The sequence below is a fragment of the Anolis carolinensis genome, chromosome 1 (genome assembly GCF_035594765.1).
Source record: "Anolis carolinensis isolate JA03-04 chromosome 1, rAnoCar3.1.pri, whole genome shotgun sequence".
In the NCBI taxonomy this organism is placed as follows: domain Eukaryota; kingdom Metazoa; phylum Chordata; class Lepidosauria; order Squamata; family Dactyloidae; genus Anolis; species Anolis carolinensis.
In genome coordinates this window covers 120,905,669-120,925,981 of record NC_085841.1, presented here as the reverse complement: position 1 = coordinate 120,925,981, position 20,313 = coordinate 120,905,669, and the positions used below count along the sequence as shown (strand labels likewise).

Below are 20,313 nucleotides of genomic sequence, written 5' to 3'. Positions count from 1 at the left end.
CTACAAATCCACCCATGGTGAAAGGCACTGGTCCAGAGATTGCTGGTATCCTTTGTTAGCACTGATTTGTATATGAAGTCAATTGTAGGGTAAGTGAGTAAGTGCAGATACATGGTGAAAAAGTAGAGATCTGTGGCTTTACATTTATCCACAAAAAAGCTGTAGCAAAGAAATGTCATAGATGGAACATTTCCTGACATGGTCACAGGAAATGCTTAACTGGCTGACTTTCTATCAAGCATGTTTCTGTCAGGCTGAAGCCTTCTAACAGTAATAAAGATGTTGGGTTTCGTGACATACTGGTTTCTGGTTGGGGGTTAGTTATCATACGTTTTTACTATATCACGAAAAAGATTATTGGACCTTGTTTGTAATACGAGATGTACAAGTTGCTTATAAATTACATAATAAAAATAATTGCAAAGACAAGATGTTGGCTATTTCACATCTTAATCAGGACAGGCATCATTCTCCTACTATTGTAAGTGATGTATTTGTAGAGATCAGAAAATCCAAAATATTTAAATGGAATTTTGAATAAACAAGAAGGCTGCTGTTTGTGAAGAGTGGCACTTAATGGGGAGGGCAACATGATTAGAACAAAGCACATAAAGAGATGGGAATGTAATAGTTTGCCCCTTTCTTCAATATCCAAAGGCAATTTTGTTAATGCACCTTATGTGCATATACTCAATTCAGGTTTTGTATCAGATTGAAATCATGTTTTCAGGACATCCAAATATGACTTATACAAGCTAGAACTAGTCACTAGAATAATCACCCAATGCTATTGCAATAAAAGGGTGCAACTTTGTTACATGTTTTGATATGGTCAAAAGTGACTAATTAATAAAGAATTGTTGTTGTTGTTGTAGTGCAATAAAAGGGTGCAACTTTGCTTGCTATTTACTGAAAGGAAAACACTGTTCCACACTTGGTGCCTGAATCATGTTTGCAATTAATTTAAGAGCTTTGAATGTTGCATGTAGAGATATTAAGTGCCTGTACTTATCCACTGAACCTCAAAGTGCTCACATAACCCTATGCTGAAGTCATCCACTTCAACATAGAGTGCTGCCACTGTTTCAAGATGTTTGCTGTAGTGGTATACGCTGCTTCTTCTCCCCTTTCTGGATGGAGCCTGACCGGAAGCACACATACGTCATGTAAAAGGCTCTGTTCTGAAAGGGGAGTACAAGCGATGTAGGACAGGCCAAGTAGTTCATTTGAGGTCATAAGTAGCTGATATAGAATATCAGCAAACATCTTGAAACAGAGGGTTCCTGTGTTGCCTTACCAGCAAGGAGGGGAAGCTGGGCGGCACCGCTTCCCAGGATTAAGGCAAGGGCTTAATAATAATAATAATAATAATAATATAATAATAATAATAATAATAATAATAATAATAATAATAAAACTTTATTTATACCCTGCCACCATCTCCCCAATGGGGACTCGGGACGGCTTACATGGGGCCATGCCCAGGACAATACAATATAGCAAAATATAAAAACAACATATCATAATACAATTACAACAATACAATAAATAATCATGTACAGTACAACACAAAATCAAAAAAGCAATATAACAGGGCGGGCCGCATGGACACTCAGTTAAAACTTGGGGTGAGAAAAAGATAAGAAAACCACGGGGAACAGAGACATAAGATAGAAAAACAGTCTAGAGGATAGATGATGGGGGGAGTAACAAAAAAGTGTGTAACAGTTACTCTCCGAAAGCACACCGGAAGAGCCATGTTTTTAAATCTTTCCTAAAGGCTAAAAGAGTGGGGGCTTGCCTGATTTCAATGGGCAGTGAAGCCCCCTTCTTGCGATACTTTTCCTTCTGTATTTAGAGGAGACCCAAGTTTAAGGTACGAGCTTAAGAAACCCAGGTTTAAGGCAGAGGCTTAAGAAACACCCCTTCCTGTGATCCTTTCCCTTCTGTATTTAGAGGAGATTCAGGTTTAAGGCAAGGGCTTAAGAAACACCCCTTCCTGTGACCCTTTCCTTTCTGTATTTAGAGGAGAGTTGGGTTTCAGACAAGGACTGAAGAAATCACCCTTTCTGGGATCCTTTCCCCTCTAGTGGCTGACTCCTTCTCCATAACCAAAATAAACTGAAAGCAGCCAGGTTTTCAATAGATGCTGTTCTGTTGTGGCTGAAAAAAAAATGGTGATGAAGCCCATGCCATTATGGGCATCTGAACCAACCAAATCAGCTGAAGACTTTTTTAAAAAACAGATCTATGCACAAGCCTGTTGTGGGATATGTGTGTATATGCAAAACCTGAAGTGAACCAGAAGTCATAACCCAAAGGACTTGTTATCTATTGACAGTTTCCCATCCAAATACTAATCAGAGCTGAATCTGCTTAGCTTTCAAGACAGATGGAACCTGGTGCCTTTAGGATGGTACTCATGGTTTATTGGTTTGTTTTTTCAAATGAATCTACAGGGAGGAAAAGCAAAGAAAATTTCTCCTTTCATTTAGGAAGAGTCCCCATGGAAACAGCTTTCTCCTATTCTCTCTTGGCTCTAGTTTGTTAAAAGTTAAAGTGTTCCCGATGACGAACAACTCAACTGCAAGCCAAAACAGCTCAGCTGATGGTGCAAAATAATAGTCTACACAGCTGTGGAACACCTGTCAGTGTCTGTATCATTTGGGAAAATAAAAGCAAACACGTACAAATGCACATAGCTAATAAGGCTTGAAACAGACTTCAGAACAAACACACAGTAGGCTAAAATCTCAGGGCTGTGTGGAATGATGCCAACAGTTCCCTCAGCTCACCGGACTCCATTCACAGTTTCATGCAATTAATACAACAAGGAGGACTAACGTGCGTGCACATATTTAACAGCCTGCTGTTCAGAAAGGGGATACGTGCACGTCAGACCATACAAGCCTATTAATCCATTCCAAATGAAAGAAAACAGCTCATTTTGTTTTTGTTTTTCTATATCTCATGGACCAGCTTGAATTGTTTGGAGAGGTAGGCAGGCATTTCACTTGTGTGGCACACGGCAAAGTTTAATGAGCCCAACCATCCTGGGCTCTTAGGGACATTTGAGGGCAACAAAAACAAAAATGAAAACAAAGAAGTTACTTGCATTATATGAAAATATATTAATGCAGAAATACAACAAATCCTATTGCCAACCATAGAACTCTCCACCATTATGTAGGGTGAACATCAGGTGGTTGACACTGGGAGGTGGAATCAGGACATTGGGGGAGAGTGGCTGCTATGCCATGGGGCTTGCCATCCAACCCCTAAACCAAGTGCCAGCCTCAGAGGGTAGTGCCTCATACTATGTCATCATCAGAGCTGAAGGAAAATACAAGGGCCTACCATTTACAATAACATCTCTGGCAGAAATCCCCAGATCTTTCCTGCAGTATGTTCTACCTTTATGGCAGTGAATCTTCAGGATCATCAGCAAAGACCCCCCCCCCCCCCAATATATGCCACTTGAGGTCTTTTATGTTTAGTCCTATTATTTCACTTTAACTGTTATGGCTTCATCTTATACAATCATGGGATTGGCAGTTTGACCAAAGGTACCAAAGGAGTTTTCTGGTTGCTAATTCTAAATGCACCTCCATAAACTGCCAACCCCAGATTTCCATAGGATGGAGCCATGGCAGTTAAAGTGGCATAACAGTGGAATTATTGTGTAGTGTGTAATAGACCCCTGCTCCTTTTGCCTGGACATATCAAAGGCAGTGCTTTTGCTGTGCAACATTTTAAAAAAAATGACCAGCAATACCACTGCAAGAAAACTAAACACAGTTTAGAACAAAACTTTAAAGAAAGAGAGAAAAAAACCCACAGAGTTGATTTACAGGGTATGTTTAGCCTGGAGCAAAGAAAGTTACTGTAAAAGGTGACATGATAGACATATTTGGGAGGATGTCATATTGAAGAGGGCGCAAGCTTGTTTTCGGTGGTCCAGAGACTAGGGCATGGAACGATGGACTGAAACAACAGGAAAAGAGATTTCACCTATAATTAGGAAGAACTTCCTAACAGTAAGAGCTGTTTGATAATGGGATACGATGCCTCAGAGCGTGGTGGAGTCTCCTTCTCTTGAAGTTTTAAACAGAGGTCAGGTGGCCATTTGTTGGGTATGCTTTCATTGTGCTTTTTTGCATGACAGGGAGTTGAATTGAATGGCTCTTGTGGTTGATTCCAGCTCTATTATTCTACATTTCTAATTCAATTGATGATTGTGAGGGTCTCCCTGCTTCATCTTTAAAAGCATTTGTGAGCACAATAGCCACGGATTCAATATAATGTATTGTCTTTTACTCTTATCAAGAAGACACTAGCTAATAAGAGCTTAAATCCAATGTTTAGTCCTAGTTAGAATATACTCACCAAACCAATCCGATTTACATCAGTGGTGGTTTGACATTCAACAATTCAATGGGTCTACTCTGGCTAGGACTATCAAGTAGGCATTTGTTTCCAGAATTGACAGAATATAACAATAAGGGATTTACACAAGTGTAGGCCTTTGATAGTTTCAATAGACTAACTCTAGTTATAACTATTAATTAGGGGTCTATCTACATGGGCCACATACTACAAATTGGACCAAGTTGCTTCAGGAAGTCTAGACAATGTTCAGAGATTTCTAGCCCCTATCCCGGGTAAAACCACTTAACTCAAATTTATTCCACATTAGCAGAATTTGGGAAATGCTCCAGAGCTTCCCTGAAACTCTGAAGCAGCCCTGCATTTGAGGTGTGTGTGAACAGCTGGACTGGTTCTATTTCAAACTGGCCTAGCTGTTCACATGAATAGTGCCATCAGTGCAAGTGAAGGGAGATGACACTTATCTTTTGAACTGCCTGTGGGTGCAGCGACAGTCAGGGAACGATGGGGAATTCCTGGGCAGCACCCCTGGGTGCCTCTGCTGACATCAACAAAGGTGTCTGCATGGCCTGGTGAAAGGAAGGAGATGACCCCCCTCCTTTCTCCAAGCCATATAGATGCTTGTGATGATATTGGGACAGGAGTTTGGCAATGGTTGGGAGCAATTCAGAATTCCCTGGTGTTGTCATAAGTGACAAACAATGGGAATTTTCTGGGCTGTATGACCATGTTCCAGAAGCATTCTCTCCCAACGTTTTGCCCACATCTATGGCAGCCCTTCTCAAAGGTTGTGAGGTCTGTTGGAAACTAGGCAAGTGGGGTTTATGTATCTGTGGAAAGTTCAGGGTGGGAGAAAGAACTCTTCTCTGCCTCGGGGAAGTGTGAATGTTGCAACTGGACACCTTGAGTAGCACTGAAGAGCTTTGCTGTTTCTGCCTGGGTTAATCCAGAAAGGAAATTATCAGGGCTTCTGGAACATGACCATACAGCCTGGAAAATTCACAACAACCCAGTGATTCTGACCATGAAAGCCTTCGACAAAAATGGGAAGATTAGGGGTGACCGTTCACTGGGGCTGAACCAGGTTTGGCCAACTGGATAATCAGGACTTTGCTCCCATGGCTGCTGCAATTCAGGAGCAGAGAAGTGAAAACCAGTGCCAGTCCAAAGCAGCAATGACCTTGGATTTAGACACCTGTCTAGGTGTTCTGTAATAGTTATACAAACATTATATTTATATAATATAACAATTGAGTTGTCCCTTCATATTTGCGGTTTTTCATTTTTGTGGCTTTGAGTATTCTCACAGATTGGATTTAAAATGTTCTCTTTAGGAATTTCTAGGTTCTCAAGTTTGACTCTACGGTCAACTTCCTTCAGTCATGCTAAAGACGTATATATTTCCAGAGAGAACATCTTTTTAGAAATCTCTAGGTCCTCCAATGTGATTGTATGTTCAGCTTCCAATGGAAGTTCACCATAGACTTATACTGAAAGACCTAGAAATTCCCAGAGAAGTATTTCCAGGTAAAAATAATAAAAAGTTATTTGTGGATTTTCATGTTCATATGAGTACTGTGCCCATAACCCCAGAGGACATGGAGGGATTTCCACATAACACTCCCAAATCACCAAACTAACTGAGAGAAGTGTTTGATTTTGAACGGTAGGAAGTGAAACCTTTGTGTGCCTGCTGATCCTCCTTGCACTGCTTGTTGCATTCATTGTATGAGTCTGCTAACAAGAGGGGAAGTATCAGGAATAAAAAGGTTGCTGTTTGAATGGTGGGAAGAAACAATAATGAAATCACCCCTTTAGACCCTAAACAAAAAACAACCCCCACTCCTTACTTCTCACTCAGTGCACAGTAATATGATTGTCTGAAATGCCATAAAGGGAGAACAAATGAAGATTTAGCATATATTCCCCACTTACACTTAAACATTTTCCAGTTTGTGAAACGGAACACAGGTCAGTGTGCAATTTGTGACGGAAAATTTGCAAGCTTATAATCTAATTTTTGCACAATAGATAAATGAATAAAGGTTGGCATGCTCTTCAATAATTTTGATGTTATAAGCTTGACAACCAAGGCTGAAATTATTCCACAATTATTCCACAGTTGCACAATCAAAATCTCCAAAAGTGTACTTCTTAAAATGGATGTTTAAATGGAAGTTTTTAATTAATGTTTAATTTGTTTTTAATTATAATTGCCTTAAATATTATGTTTTCTAGCATCTAATGATTTCTGCTTGTGAGGCCGCCCCGAGTCCCTCCTCGTGGGTGAGAAGGATGGAATATGCATGTTTGAAATAAAATAAATAATAAATGAATACTTTCTTTGAAGCCTTGAATCCTTCCCCAATATAAGTATTTCTGAGGCCTAGAAAATGGGGTGGCGATTAATGACATTTCCAGCCATCATGTGGTCTCAGGATACACTGAAGACCTCATCACATGGAGGTCCTTGATGCGAGGAATCTATAGGGCAGAGGGGCAAATTGTGGGGCAGCAGGGTAAATCCATTGCCCAGCGTCCTGCATTGCCCACATCACCCGCTTGTCCATCACATGCTGAAAAGTGTATATTTCCGGCTTGCTCCTGTGCTGTCTCCAGCATTTTCAGTCTGAACATGGGTAGTCACCTGTGTCCAGAGTTCCCCATCGTACAACACTCTTCGGACAAAGCCAACATGCAGCTCTGCCAGAAGTAACTGTGCATCATGTGATGAGATCTGGCGGGCTCCATGCTGGCTGTAGGGGTGAAGTGTTCTGTGACAGGGAAATTTGGCAATGTGGTGAGGTTGTGAGACAGGCAACTGTAACAGGGTCCTGGTAAGATTTGGCAGCTGTTTCAATATGTCTCATGACCTGGATAGGACTGAACATACCACTATGTAACTCTCCAGTACTTCAGAAATGGCTATGCTGGGGCAAGTGCTGCAAGGCTTCAAAGGTAGGGTTTGGAGGGTTGCATCAGGAAAAGTCATAACTCTGTTTTCATAATGTGTCTCTTGATGCATGTTCATGGCCAATTTGTATGGTAAATAGGTATGTTTTTAAAATGTATGTGGCACACTTAAAACATGCATACAAACATACTCTCATAAGTGAAAGAAAATTAATTTTTTACAAAATGTGCCTCAAAAATTGCATATTTGAAAAAAGGCGCACAGGAATATACTTACATTTTGGGGAGCCAAACAAACCCAAGTCACAGAACTGAATCAGAATGAATTTCAAGACAGAAATGGGGGTTTATGATAAACTTGGATTTTGCTCATCGTATATGTTTTATGTGATAGGTGGAATATTTTTCACATCTTCTAAAGACATGATTCTTTAGAATTGAGTTATATGAGTGATTTTAGTGTTTAATGGGGGATGGTTTCCAGGTTGCTTGTTACCATAACTGCACTGGAAATGTGAGATAAGCTGGGGCTAATTTATTTTTTCGCCCAAATATAATTGGTTTAATGTGCATATTAATTTCATAAGACTATAATTAATGGATTACAGATGTTCGAATATATTCTGGTTCTGAAACAAGTATCTAATTATGGAAAAATGAGTTAATTATGAGTACATTTTAGAATCACTAGCACTGCATAACAACACATTTTGCTTCCTCCTTCTTCTAACACTTCTTTTATATCCCATACCTTCGACTGTTGAGTAGTAGACCTCAGAAATGTGTTGTGATGTATATGCCAAATATTTTGCAGAGAAAATTGCTTGGATTCATTTTGACTTGGACTCCATACTGAAGACAGTCTTGAGAGGCAGCGGAGGCATGTAATTTTGGTGGCTGAGCTTTGGTTTGTTCAGGATGGTGATGTAATAGGGCCAATGGCTTATCTTTCACATCAATGTCCCTATTGGCTGATGGATAGCCAAAAGTTGGTCAGTTAAAGCTGTAAATGCTTCTTACAAAGAATGTTGCATGAGAATATTCTAAAAGGAGTAAATGTTGTTGAAGATACCTTCACTGGACTCTATTGTATTGCGGCCTGGCTATGGGATAGGAACAGATTTTATAGCCTTGATTTTATAACCTGCACTGAGAACTGGAGAGGGAGTGTGGATTGTCCTGGACCTTTCAATGGTAGGTAACAAGAATAATGGGCCATTTAGTTGATATGGGACTCAGGAGTGCTGTTGTGTAGTGGCTCCATGATGATAAGTCACTTTAGCCTCAAGTTGTCTGTTGACGTGTGCAACCCCATAAATTTTTCATTGGGGTTTTCTTAGTCCAGGAATACTCTGAAACATAGCCTACAGCAACTGGTATTCATTGGCAGTCTCCCATCCAAGTACTACCAAAACTGACCAAGAAGAGATGGGATCTGGTGCCTTTGGGGCATTTATGCAGTTTACAATGATATAAATATCTAAAAATGCCAGCCAGTATTTTAGACAACTTTGTACAGTCAGTAGATTCTCTATCTTACTTGTAAAAATCAAAGAACGCTTAATCTGAGGACTCCATTAGATTCTACAGGTCATGAAATATGTCTCAGAATCCCTATATCTCTATTGCTATTTCATCATATGCAACTGGAGGAAATACTGTAAAGCAATATCTGAAACCAAACAGAGAATTCTGTGAACAACTCTGTTTACACTGAGTACAACTGATTCACTTTGCAATATGAATTGACAATACATATTGGATAAGCAGAGTTGCCAGGTCTCAGGGTACTGGCTGAAATGTCAAGGAATTACAGTCCTTCTCCAGGGACCCTGTCACTCACGCTGGTGGAATCACCGTGGATCCAGGTGATCTTAGCGGTACCCCCCCCCAAAGGGGGCTTGAAGACCTGTCACCCCACACTGTCCCAGGGTCTCTTCTACCTCATCACACAGGGGAAGCCTCTTTAAGGCAGCTAGACCAATCTTTCCTTATGGAAAGATGGGGAGCCTCCCGTCTTGCACCACCAGCAATTTTTTGGCAGTGGCACGGGATTTTCCCCACTTTTGCTACAGAGCCGCCCTGGAAATATTTTTAATGTGTGTAATGGGAGCCTGTGATCTCTGTGACAAAAGTCGAAAAAAACCTAATGCTGCCACCAAAATTAAACCCATGTGAGGTGTCCTGATGGGGTAACAAATTTTAGTTGGAACCGGGGGAAAAGAGGAAAGAATACTAGTGCGTTCATTTGGGTCCAATGTGCCATCCAAAATAAAGTGGGGAGTGAAAGTGCTAGGAATATATCTTGTAGGTCTTCTTCTTGTACAATCCCTGGCAAAAGGGATACAGGGCCTGATAAATCACTCAGATGCTGAGCCTTTCACAAATCCCAGGAGTAGCATGGAAGGGTTTCCAACATGCAACATGCAAGTAGCTAAGGCTGTGTGAGATGGGTGCCTGAGTAGGAATTATGCCAAAGACCAAAGCTATTTGGAGCATTTTGCTGCCTGCACAGCTGTTCAGAAATACTTGGGGTTCCTTCTTTCTTCTGCATTTTTAAAAAATGGGTTTTTACAGAAAGGGGGAATGGAAGACAGCATAAAAAAGAACAGGAGAGAGATTGAGAGAGTGAGTGTATGAGAGAGGAGTCTCTGTATTGTAATAGTACCCTGTTGGTTGGATTTTACAGAAATCTGTGGCTTATTTGAATAGGTTGCCCACCTACTCATTTCCAGAAGAGCTGAGTGGGGAACAGTTCTGGCTCAAATGCCAACTTCTGCTTTTTATGACATAATGACATCATAAAGATCCACTCTGTGACATTACGAGTGTAGTTCCTTGCCTTAAATCTCAAAGCATGAGCTTGTTCAGCAAACCTATGAGTTTTTGACCTCATTCAACCCCTTGTATATTGGCAAAACATAAAAAAATATAGTTTCCAGGTATTTATTTAATGTTTGCTTTGGCTGAGTGGAATAGAGCACAACAAGGGTTTCTATCAAGGCATGCTGATGGGATTGGGAGGGAGTGGGTCTGAGACTGCAAGCAAAGTGAAGGACAGCTGGATAATGTTTGTTTAAGAGCTACAAGAGACAGCTGGTGTGAGAAATGGCAACAACCTGCTTACAACTTTTGATTTTGTTGGAGAGCTGTGAAATAACTAAAACTACGAAGCAGGAGGAAATGGACACTTCTAAGAACAATATATCTGGACAGTTACAGTAAATGTACAACTTAAAAGAGAACAATAAACATCTCGAAAAAGAACAATAAATAGAAATACCAGGAATGAAAGGGGAAGGATATCCAATGTATGTATTCATGCATTAACAGAGTAGAAAATGGGAGGGAGTGTAAAAGAAATTGGATTTACTAGGGGAAACTGAATAATGAAGTGGAAAAAGCTGGAACAGATGCAGGTTTATTAACATGAATAACAAAATAGGTAGAAAATAGTTTCGGTGTGACAAGTTTTAATAAGAGTGCAGTGTGAATTTCTGTTTTCCTTAATCTGTTAGAGTGCCAGATAAACAACTTATTTTAATATAGGCAACTTGATACTCATATGTCATTACTGCTCAGCCAAATACTTTTGATATGAACATATGATGATTCTTATATCAATATTAGAAGAGAAAAATCAGTAATGTAATGAAAACACATATACACACATTCACCATTGATGAGAAAGGACTTCTCTTTTGACACATTGACATACCAAGACATCTCATAAGTACTACAAAACATCTGAGCATTTCTATGCTTCTAGTAAGTCTATATGTTTTAAGTTAAGTCACTGATAATAATATGTACTCAATGTCAGAATTAACTGGTTGATTGACTAATGCAGATAGGCATGTATACATCAAAATTATTGTTACCTGACTACCGTGTTTCCCCGAAAATAAGACAGTGTCTTATATTAATTTTTGCTCCCAAAGATGCTCTAGGTCTTATTTTCAGGGGATGTCTTATTTTTCCATGAAGAAGAATTCACATTTATTGTTGAACAAAAAAAAAGAACATTTATTATATACTGTACAGTAGTTGTCATCACAAACCAGCAGAACCAGACAAACTGTGAATCCTATCAAGAATTTCTTGTTACTACCATTATTTCCATGTACAACAATCTATGGTACGTACATTTACCAATCCTGCATGCTCTGGTGTTCTGTTTGGCGGGCATGCTTCCAAACAAAACCTTTGCTAGGTCTTACTTTCAGGGGAGGCCTTATATTTAGCAATTCAGCAAAACTTCTACTAGGTCTTATTTTCTGAGGATGTCTTATTTTAGGGGAAACAGGGTATATCTGCTATGATTTGTTGCTCTGTTAAGTACCATAACTATAATAAACTGTTTACACAAAAAAAAGTCATCTGAGATGAGGGATGGGGAATGGAAGTGGATCTATGTAGTCAACAGTGGATTCCACTTCATTTGAGTTTACCTGACTGTCTGGGAATCCAGGGTGGCATTGCAATTTAATACACAACCTAAAGCGATGGTTCTCAACCTGGGGTCCCTAGATGTTTGTGGCCTTCAACTCCCAGAAATCCTAACAGCTGGTAAACTGGCTGGGATTTTAGGGAGTTGTAGACCAAAATCATCTGGGGACCTCCAGTTGAAAACCACTGATCTAAAGTCACAGATCATAGTAATCAATACCTCCATACAGCTGTAGTTTGTTGAATAACTAGGGAAATAGCCAGTATCACACATAATTTTGCAAAATGAACCCAATAATAAATAACTGCTTCTGTACAAAAGGAATGTGGCTAATTAAATAATCAGTAGACCTATATTAATATGGAACATTATTTTAATCTCTCCAGGTAACTAGACAGTATCAGCATTATGGTACAGATGCAGCAAGATTCTATTATTAGGATGTATATTTTGGAAAAGCCTATTTTTGTTTCTTTTTCTGATTGTATTTTCATTGAACTCTAAAGCAGCTTGAGTCTCTTTGTGGAGAGAAAAAGTGGGGTATAAATAAACATAAACATGTTGTTGTTGTTGTTGTTGTTGTTAACAGTAATAATAAATGGCAGCCAACAAATAAAATATTGCTCCGTATTACTTTCCAGAAACAGATAATGTAGTGCAGATTTTTCATTAAAAATAAAGAAATACTCCCTCGCCCAAGATGAGGGCTGTGATCTTGCATTGTCTGATACAGCTACGATGGCAGGGCTCCACCACTAAAGCCAAACCTTTTTTAATGACCACCTATTGAAATGAAATGATTGAAATAATTTGATTCCCTTTTGAAAATATCCAACCTAGTGGTCATCGCCATATTTTTCACTTTGTGAAATGTATGATTCAAATTAGTAAGTCAAATCTGCTTTTGAAAATACGTAGAGTTTGAAGGAAAATAATGATGCTATTCTGTTCAATAATTACAATGTAAGCCTGACATATGACATCAGAAGGATGTTAATTCATAGTTACAGTCATTGTTCAGTTTACAATTAAAAGTGCACCTTAAAGAGAGGGGCGGTGAGTGATGACGCTATAAGACTTTCCCAGAAAGTAGAGCACACCGTGGCCTCTTTTATGCTGCCATATAATCCAGATTATCTAAGCATATAATCAATATTATATTACTTTGAGAGGGAGTATCTCAGTCTACACTGCCACATCAATTCAAAGCAGATAATCTGAATTTTATATGTAGAAGAGGTCTGTGACAAGCAATGGCAGGGACCTTTATGGGATCTTGTTGCGGTTGGCTGTTACAATTGCCTTATGCTACATGCTGGATACTTTATCATTCCAAGCCCCAGTATTCAGAATCCAATTGAGACTAGATGTCTTAAAAGGAAGGTACACCAGAAGATTTACTACATTTTTGTAGTTATATTTCTAGATTCAGGATAATATTTTCTACATCAGATGTGGAACTGTGGCTTCTCTAAATACAAACATGCTTTAGATGTGGTGCCTTAGATTTGGTCAAATTCCAAACAAAATTGGGTTGATTCATATAGGTTTGGGAAATCTTTCAAGAGAAATGGACTAAATCTTAATCTGAACACTTCCAAAAAATGTAAATCACTTGAACTCTGAGGGTCACAAAAGCACAAACAATCTCTCTCTGAACATTCTCTAAAAAAGCCTTCATTGGTGGAAAACAGTAGGGTGAAGAGAGAGAGGACTGACTGTTTCATCTCATGACTTTGAATTCTGTTTTTATTTGCAATGAATGCAACTTGAACTGAATCTCCAGTCTTAGTGTTTTGAGGAAATGATATTGCAGAAATAGATCTGAGGACTATGCTAGGGTTCAGTAGTACATTTCAGTAGTCTCTCTTCTGAGAGCACAGATGGCAAAAGAATTTGGATTGAACTTGTGAGCTTGAGTGCATGTAATATTGGGAGCTTCCTTGGAAAATGTAGGATCTCCTGTGACTTCTGTCTCTGTATGCTTTTGTGTTTATTGTAATATGTTCCCAAAAGAAAACTCTCTATTTATGTATCTATCTAATCCCACTTCTCTCTCAATATTTGCCTCAAGACAGTTAAAGAATCTTAATATTTTACCCCCCCCCCCCCCTTTATTATTAGTCCTTAGTCCTTACACCATTGGAAGTTTCTTTTTTAGGGCCAGCTCCATGTGATACTTTATTTTAATATAAATTATTAAAAGCCATGTGGAGTGGGCTAATGGGAAGGAGATCATTTGTTCCTCGTAAAAATTGAAGCAAGCATTTTCTTTGTACAAAAATGTTTCAGCTATACTTATGATTTGTTCATGTTTCTTAATGAGAAGGAGTTCTGTGTTGTTTGTAATTTTCATAATGGTTGTCTATTATGTTTTATAAAACTATAGGAGTGATGCTAAGAATGTTCTATTTTGAAAACCCCTCAAAGTTAAGAATATTTAAACCTATTTTTCTAAAACTTAGGAGACTTGATTGTCTCAGGATCTTTCTGTTGGAAATAGTAACACAAGCCTTTCACTATTTATTTGTTAATGTATATATTTACTAACCTGTATTCTATGTGTATGTTGATTTGCCAGTTTGACTGACTTCTTTGGTGTGGGAGGGGTTATAGATATGTGATTGTACTGAGCATGTTATGACTCGGGACTCCATTTTGTATTCAGTGTCTGCTTTTCACCTAAGTGGAGGTGGGTGCATGTTTTGCATCAGAACTCAGTGGAGGTGGATGCATGTTGCTATTTGAACTTCAGTAGAGAAATATGACTTTAGTGAGTACAACTATACTTAAAATCAATGGACTTTTGTGACTATCACTTGTTCAAAGGATTGACTTCTGACAACGTTATGCTTTTCTTGATGAGTGGTTTTCAGAAGGTGGTCTCCACATGTTCATGGAGATATACATTTGCCAAACGGATATGACATCATTTTTCCTTTCCAATAAGGTTATAATTGCCATTTATTTCCAAAAGGATATGTGCCCAGAGACTGGATGCAGTTATTTCCAATATTTTCTACACAGGCCCTAACATTTGAGAGAAATCAGGATAAAAAGTGGCTAGATGACACTTGCCAAAAATGCTCGCTGAATTGCATCATTGGCTGACAACAATGGGTTAAAAAGATGTACTTAAAATCTGAGATCACCCAAAAATATGCATATTGACATCACTTATGAAAAACACGGGCCTTTGTTGCGATACACTGGTATGGACTGCTCCAGCACATTTTAAAATCCAGAAAGAGCTGATGACAGCTGTAAACAAATAGACATATAGATGGCGAAATGGAAGAATGATTGAAAAGCAATTCCCATAAGAACTCTCTGCAACAATTCTTTTGTTCTCATATTTATGAAATTAAACAGAGCTTGAATTTACACAGTGGGCACCAGCATGGCAGGCAAGTGACCCCAAAGGAAAATGGGGTTTAAGAGGGCAAACGTAAAAACATTCGGAAGGTGAGGAGAGATAATGACAAGAAATCTGCTTGTGTGCACATTTATATATTTGCATCAGTGCTTATAAGTCCAGATGCATCTCAGAGTGTCAATAAAAAAATAAATAAAAGAAAATTTCTGGTGGATGTCCCATGTCCATTTTGCAGATTTCTAAAATCCACTACAAATAAGCCTTTCAGGCCACCAGGGGACTATTTGCCCAGACGGACAGTTCTGTTTGAACTTACTTTCAGGTACCATATTTGTAAAACCCACTTCTTTGTCCCACATTACGGGGCTGTCTGGAAGGGCCCTCAGAAGGGGTAAATACTCCTCTGAAACTTTCATCCAACTACACCAAGAAATACAAAACATTCACATCAGTATTCCATCCCTCTTTTTATAAAATCCAAATCAAAGCCATATAGCAGATAAATCACTGTATTTATTTGTACCTAATGTGAAATATTGAATCCCTTCTAGGCAGTTTCTATGCTGGTAAATTTCTTTTCTTTTTTTTTGGTGGCAAATTTCATTTTGATAAATAGAAAATAGCTGTTGATTTACAAAATTTCTCAGTAAAAAGCAGCTTCTTCTGAATAATAGTCAACAGAAGCCACATAGATATAAACTTCCAAATGAAGATTCGGATTCATATATAAATAGATTGAGGCAGCCTCTGAAACAATCTGACCTGAACTGAACCCTTTTAGAAATCACAGTATGTAAATTATAAACCAAATCTTGTGGTTGAATTCAATGTCCATGATATCCCAGTATACTGTGAAATGAATATTTCGCATACACATTTTGATGTTTAAACAAAAAAGAGTGTGCATTTAATTGGTCTGAGCAAAAATGGTTCATCATTTTTCATACCCTCCAATGCAAATTCAGTACTTGTGAAATTCAAAACATGTGAATTACTCCTGTCCTTTTCTATGGAAAGTGGAGCCACCTATTCTCATGTATGTCCTGTGGATGAAATACAGTCTGAAGAAATGGTAAACATCCCATGTATTTCTTAAATCTGAGTCAGTATAGTTTCCCCATACATTGTTTATCAGAATTATGGACCTTGTCCCACAAAAAAGGTCAAGTGTTTTGGAGAGTAGGTTTTCCATAAAGCTTCAGCATATTTCATTTTGAAATTAAATGGAAGATTTTCTTACCTCCATCACATCTAATCCTTCTCTATGTATTCTTTAAGATGTATCATTTGATTTGCCATCACACAGTAAAAACTTGTTTTCCCCACTATCCCTCCCGCATTTTATTTTCTTTTAAAAACTTTTATCTTTCTCGGGAGTTAAACCAGAAAACAACAACATATATACAGGGGCTACTCTTGCATTCTTACAGGAGGAAGGTGGGGGGGAATAAGCTTTAGTTCTCTTAAGCTTTAGTTCTCTCTGCTACCCTTCTGATAGGCAAAAGCAGCACAGTAGGAATTTCAGGCAAGAGTTCAAAAGGACTTTTATTACCCAACATAAGAAGAGACACGAAGTCAAGATTTGCATACTTGCTCTTTTCTCCTGAATGTTTAAAATATCTTGTTTGCTATACGTCCTCAGTTTCAAAAATGGTAATGGCAGCAGAAAGGAATTGATAGTGCCCATCTCGGCTCCTTCCTCCACAATGAAGTCATCATCATTTTTATTTACAAACAGGCAAGGGGAGATTCCCATCATATGTCAAATTGGGTGATTTTACAAGTCTTTATGCGGGGAATTGAGAAATAAGTCACTTGCCAAGCAACTCAGGAATCGTGGGAAAACCCCACACTTTAGAAGCAGCAAGATACCTTTGCCTCACATTTGATGCTTGTGTTGTGTGAAGGGCACCATTGGTGGCAGCTTCTTTAGTGTGTAAAAATACTTATTTAATTGTGTGTGATGAAGTCACTAATCACGTCCTTCATCCAAGGAGATAAAAGTATTGTCCCATTATTTTTGTTTGCTTTGTGGCCAGACTAAGGAAGAGATGGGGAAGAATCTTATTCAAAGCCCAGACATGCAATTCACTAAAAATAGAAAGAATATTAAAAATATTTTTCTAAAATTGTTGAAAAGAAACATTTAGAAAATGCTTATAAACCAGATAGATGACAATCTTCATAATTTGGGACCACTTCTGAGAAAAAAAATTACACATGGTTATTTTGGTCTTGAAGATCATGTGTGAATTTTATGCAGAATACATGTCCAACTATAATATTTTCTGTGCAGAAAACAGTAGTCTTTGCACAGAAAGCAAAATTTCTGTACAATAATATAAATTCACTAATTAATGGGGGTTTCTGCACAAAAAAACCTTATACAGAAAATAATGAGGCAGAAAGTAAGTTCCCCAGCTGTGAATAGTTTTTGAAAACTGTACAGTCTTCAAACATGTTGTTTCAATCAGAAGAAGATGCTTGAATTACTCATCACATACTTGTAGAACATAGTTATTGAATATATACATACCTACAGCCCACTAGAGGATTCTGTACTAGTCATTTATCATCTCAGCCTAACTTACATTTTGGTAAAGTGAAAAATGTATATGAGCAGACAACCTTGTTATTTTATTTAACAAGATGGGACTTTCTTTTCCTGAGATTCTTTTTCAAAATATACTTATTGAATAGAGTTTTCTTGTGATTTTTAGAACATTTCTCTCTCAAAGAACTGAAGGGAATAAAAAGTCAGTAAATAAAATAGCACTGTGAATCTTGTTTGAGTTTAATTTACAGTGATTTTCCTAAGACTATGTAATGTCTGAGAAATAGTTACTAATTTTTTTAAATCAGGAAAAAAAATCATATAACTGGTCAAGAGGTTTTGAGTGAAGAAATAAAGGCAGTTTATCAAGAGAGCAGAATGGACTTGTATCTCACCTCTTAGCCGATAATAAGCTTGATGGCTTGCTAAAATCTGCTTCACTGACTCTTGAGGGCAAACTTTCACTCCAGTTGGGAAAAAAGAAGACCTTTTTGTTCGATGTTTGGCCATATCAAATATCCTGCGGATAGTTGACACTCTAGACCTCTTTGTAGTTCTTTCTGACTTATCAAACCCGGAAGTATCTGCAAGTAGTTTGGCTTCATCACGATTAATTTTATTTGGAGTTTCTGCAAGGGGAGAGATTAAGACAAACAAACATTCAGTAAGCTGCAAAAACAGAAAACAGTTTCTGATATTTTTACTTCTTCTAAAGTGTAGATTAAAACCATAAAATAAAGAAACAACAAAATACAATTTACTCCTTATGTAAGGTACTAGGTACTGAATACAAGAGTTAGGAATAAATTTCATTTCAGGTCAAAGCCCCAAACAAGAAATAGACAACCTCAGAACTTGAGTTCAATACCCCTTCTACACTGCCATATAATGCAGTGTAGATGCAGATTGACTGCATTGAACTGGAGTATATGGCAGTGTACACTCATATAATCCAGTTCAATCTGCATTATATGAGTCACTCTACACTGACCACTGCATTATATGGCAATGTATATGAGGCCCAAAGATCCTTTCAGTCTACACAGTTCTAGTGTGATAATTCCACTTGAACTGCCATGGCAATTTTCAATAGAATCCTGGGATTTGCCATTTAAGGAGGGGCCTTTAACGTTCTTAGCCAGAAAGGTCCTCTAGTGCAGTGGTTCCCAACCTTTAGCTCTCCAGGTGTTTTGGACTTTAGCTCCCAGAAATCCCAGCCAACTTACCAGCTGTTAGGAATTGTGGGAGCTCAAGTCCAAAACACATAGATTGCCAAAGGTTAGGAACCATCTCTGACCAAACGACAAACTCCAGGATTCCACAACTAATGGAACCAGGTAGTTAAAGAGGGATATTGTTGTTGTCACCCCATTATCAAGTGCCCTGCTTAGGTCTTGCAAACAGGGCTTTGGCTTCCTTAACTGAGTCTACACATTTATAATTGGGTCTTCCTCTTTTCTACCACAAACAATTATGGCCTCTTGTTTTTTGGTTGAGTCATTTCTTCCCATGACAGGTGCAAAGTGTGACAGTCTGTTTAGTCATCCTGGCTTCTAGGTCTAGCGCAGACTCCATTTGCTCTAGGACAGGGGTCCTCAAGCTTTTAAAGCTGAGGCCTGGTTCACGATCTGTCAGAATGTTGGGGAGCCATACTGTAGTTTGAACAAAAAAATGAATGAATGCCTATGTACACTGCACATATCTTATTTGCAATGCAAAAAATCATGTAACAACAATACAATATTTAAAATGAAGAACAATTTTAACTAAGATAAACTTATCAATATTTCAATGGGAAATGTGGGCCTGCTTTTGGCTGACAAGTTAGTCAAGTTAATTAGAATTGTTGTTGTGTGCCTTCAAGTTGCTTCAGACTTAAGGTGACCTTAGATCTAAAGTTTAGGGTGCGGACCGGGTAAATGATCTTGAAGGGTTGCATTTTGCCTACTGGTCTTAATTGGGGGTGTGTGTGTGCTCTAGGACCTATTTCATTTTCCTTTAAACATGCTACTTATTCATAGAACTGTTTTCCAGCACCATATTTTAAATTAGTTGATTTTGATCCTATAAACTTTCTTCATTATCCAGCTTTCACAATGATACATAGAAATGGGAAATGCAATGGCATTGACAATTCTTATTTTATATATTTTATACTTCAGGATCTTCTCTAGCTTCTTTATAGCTGCTCTTCCAAGTCCTTGTCTTCCTCTGATTTCTTGAATGCAATCTTCATTTTTATGAATGACTGAGCCAAGGTATGGAAAACCTTGAACTATATCAATGTTTTTTATTATTTACTATAACACCATCACCAATACCATGGCAAATAATTCATGATCACTATTTTTGTGTTCTTCATGTTCAACTGCAAACCTGCCATTTCACTTTCTTGACCTTCTTTAGTAAGCATTCCAAGTCTAGGCTGTTTTATTGAAGTAATATGGTATTATCTGTATATCTAAAATTGTTGATGTTCGCTTTCTCTGATTCTAATCCTGTTTTGTACATTATATATTTTTCATACACATTAAATAAAAACGGCGATGAAATTGGATGAGAATATTATAACTGTGTAATGTAAAAGGGACACAAATCTAGTCCTGCTGTAGGAGAAAACAAATATTATTTTGC

The 20,313-nt window shown here is 38.1% G+C and overlaps 1 protein-coding gene across 4 annotated transcripts in view; it reads right to left on the bottom strand.

Moving 5' to 3' along the window:
* Positions 1 to 20,313, bottom strand: part of impg1 (interphotoreceptor matrix proteoglycan 1) — a 108,769-nt gene that overhangs the window by 65,244 nt on the left and 23,212 nt on the right. For all 4 annotated transcript variants that reach the window (XM_062981573.1, XM_062981563.1, XM_016998304.2 and 1 more), the window contains exon 2: positions 18,075 to 18,308. In XM_062981573.1, the coding sequence (XP_062837643.1) occupies positions 18,075 to 18,308 (234 nt within the window). The remainder of the gene's footprint in view (positions 1 to 18,074; positions 18,309 to 20,313) is intronic.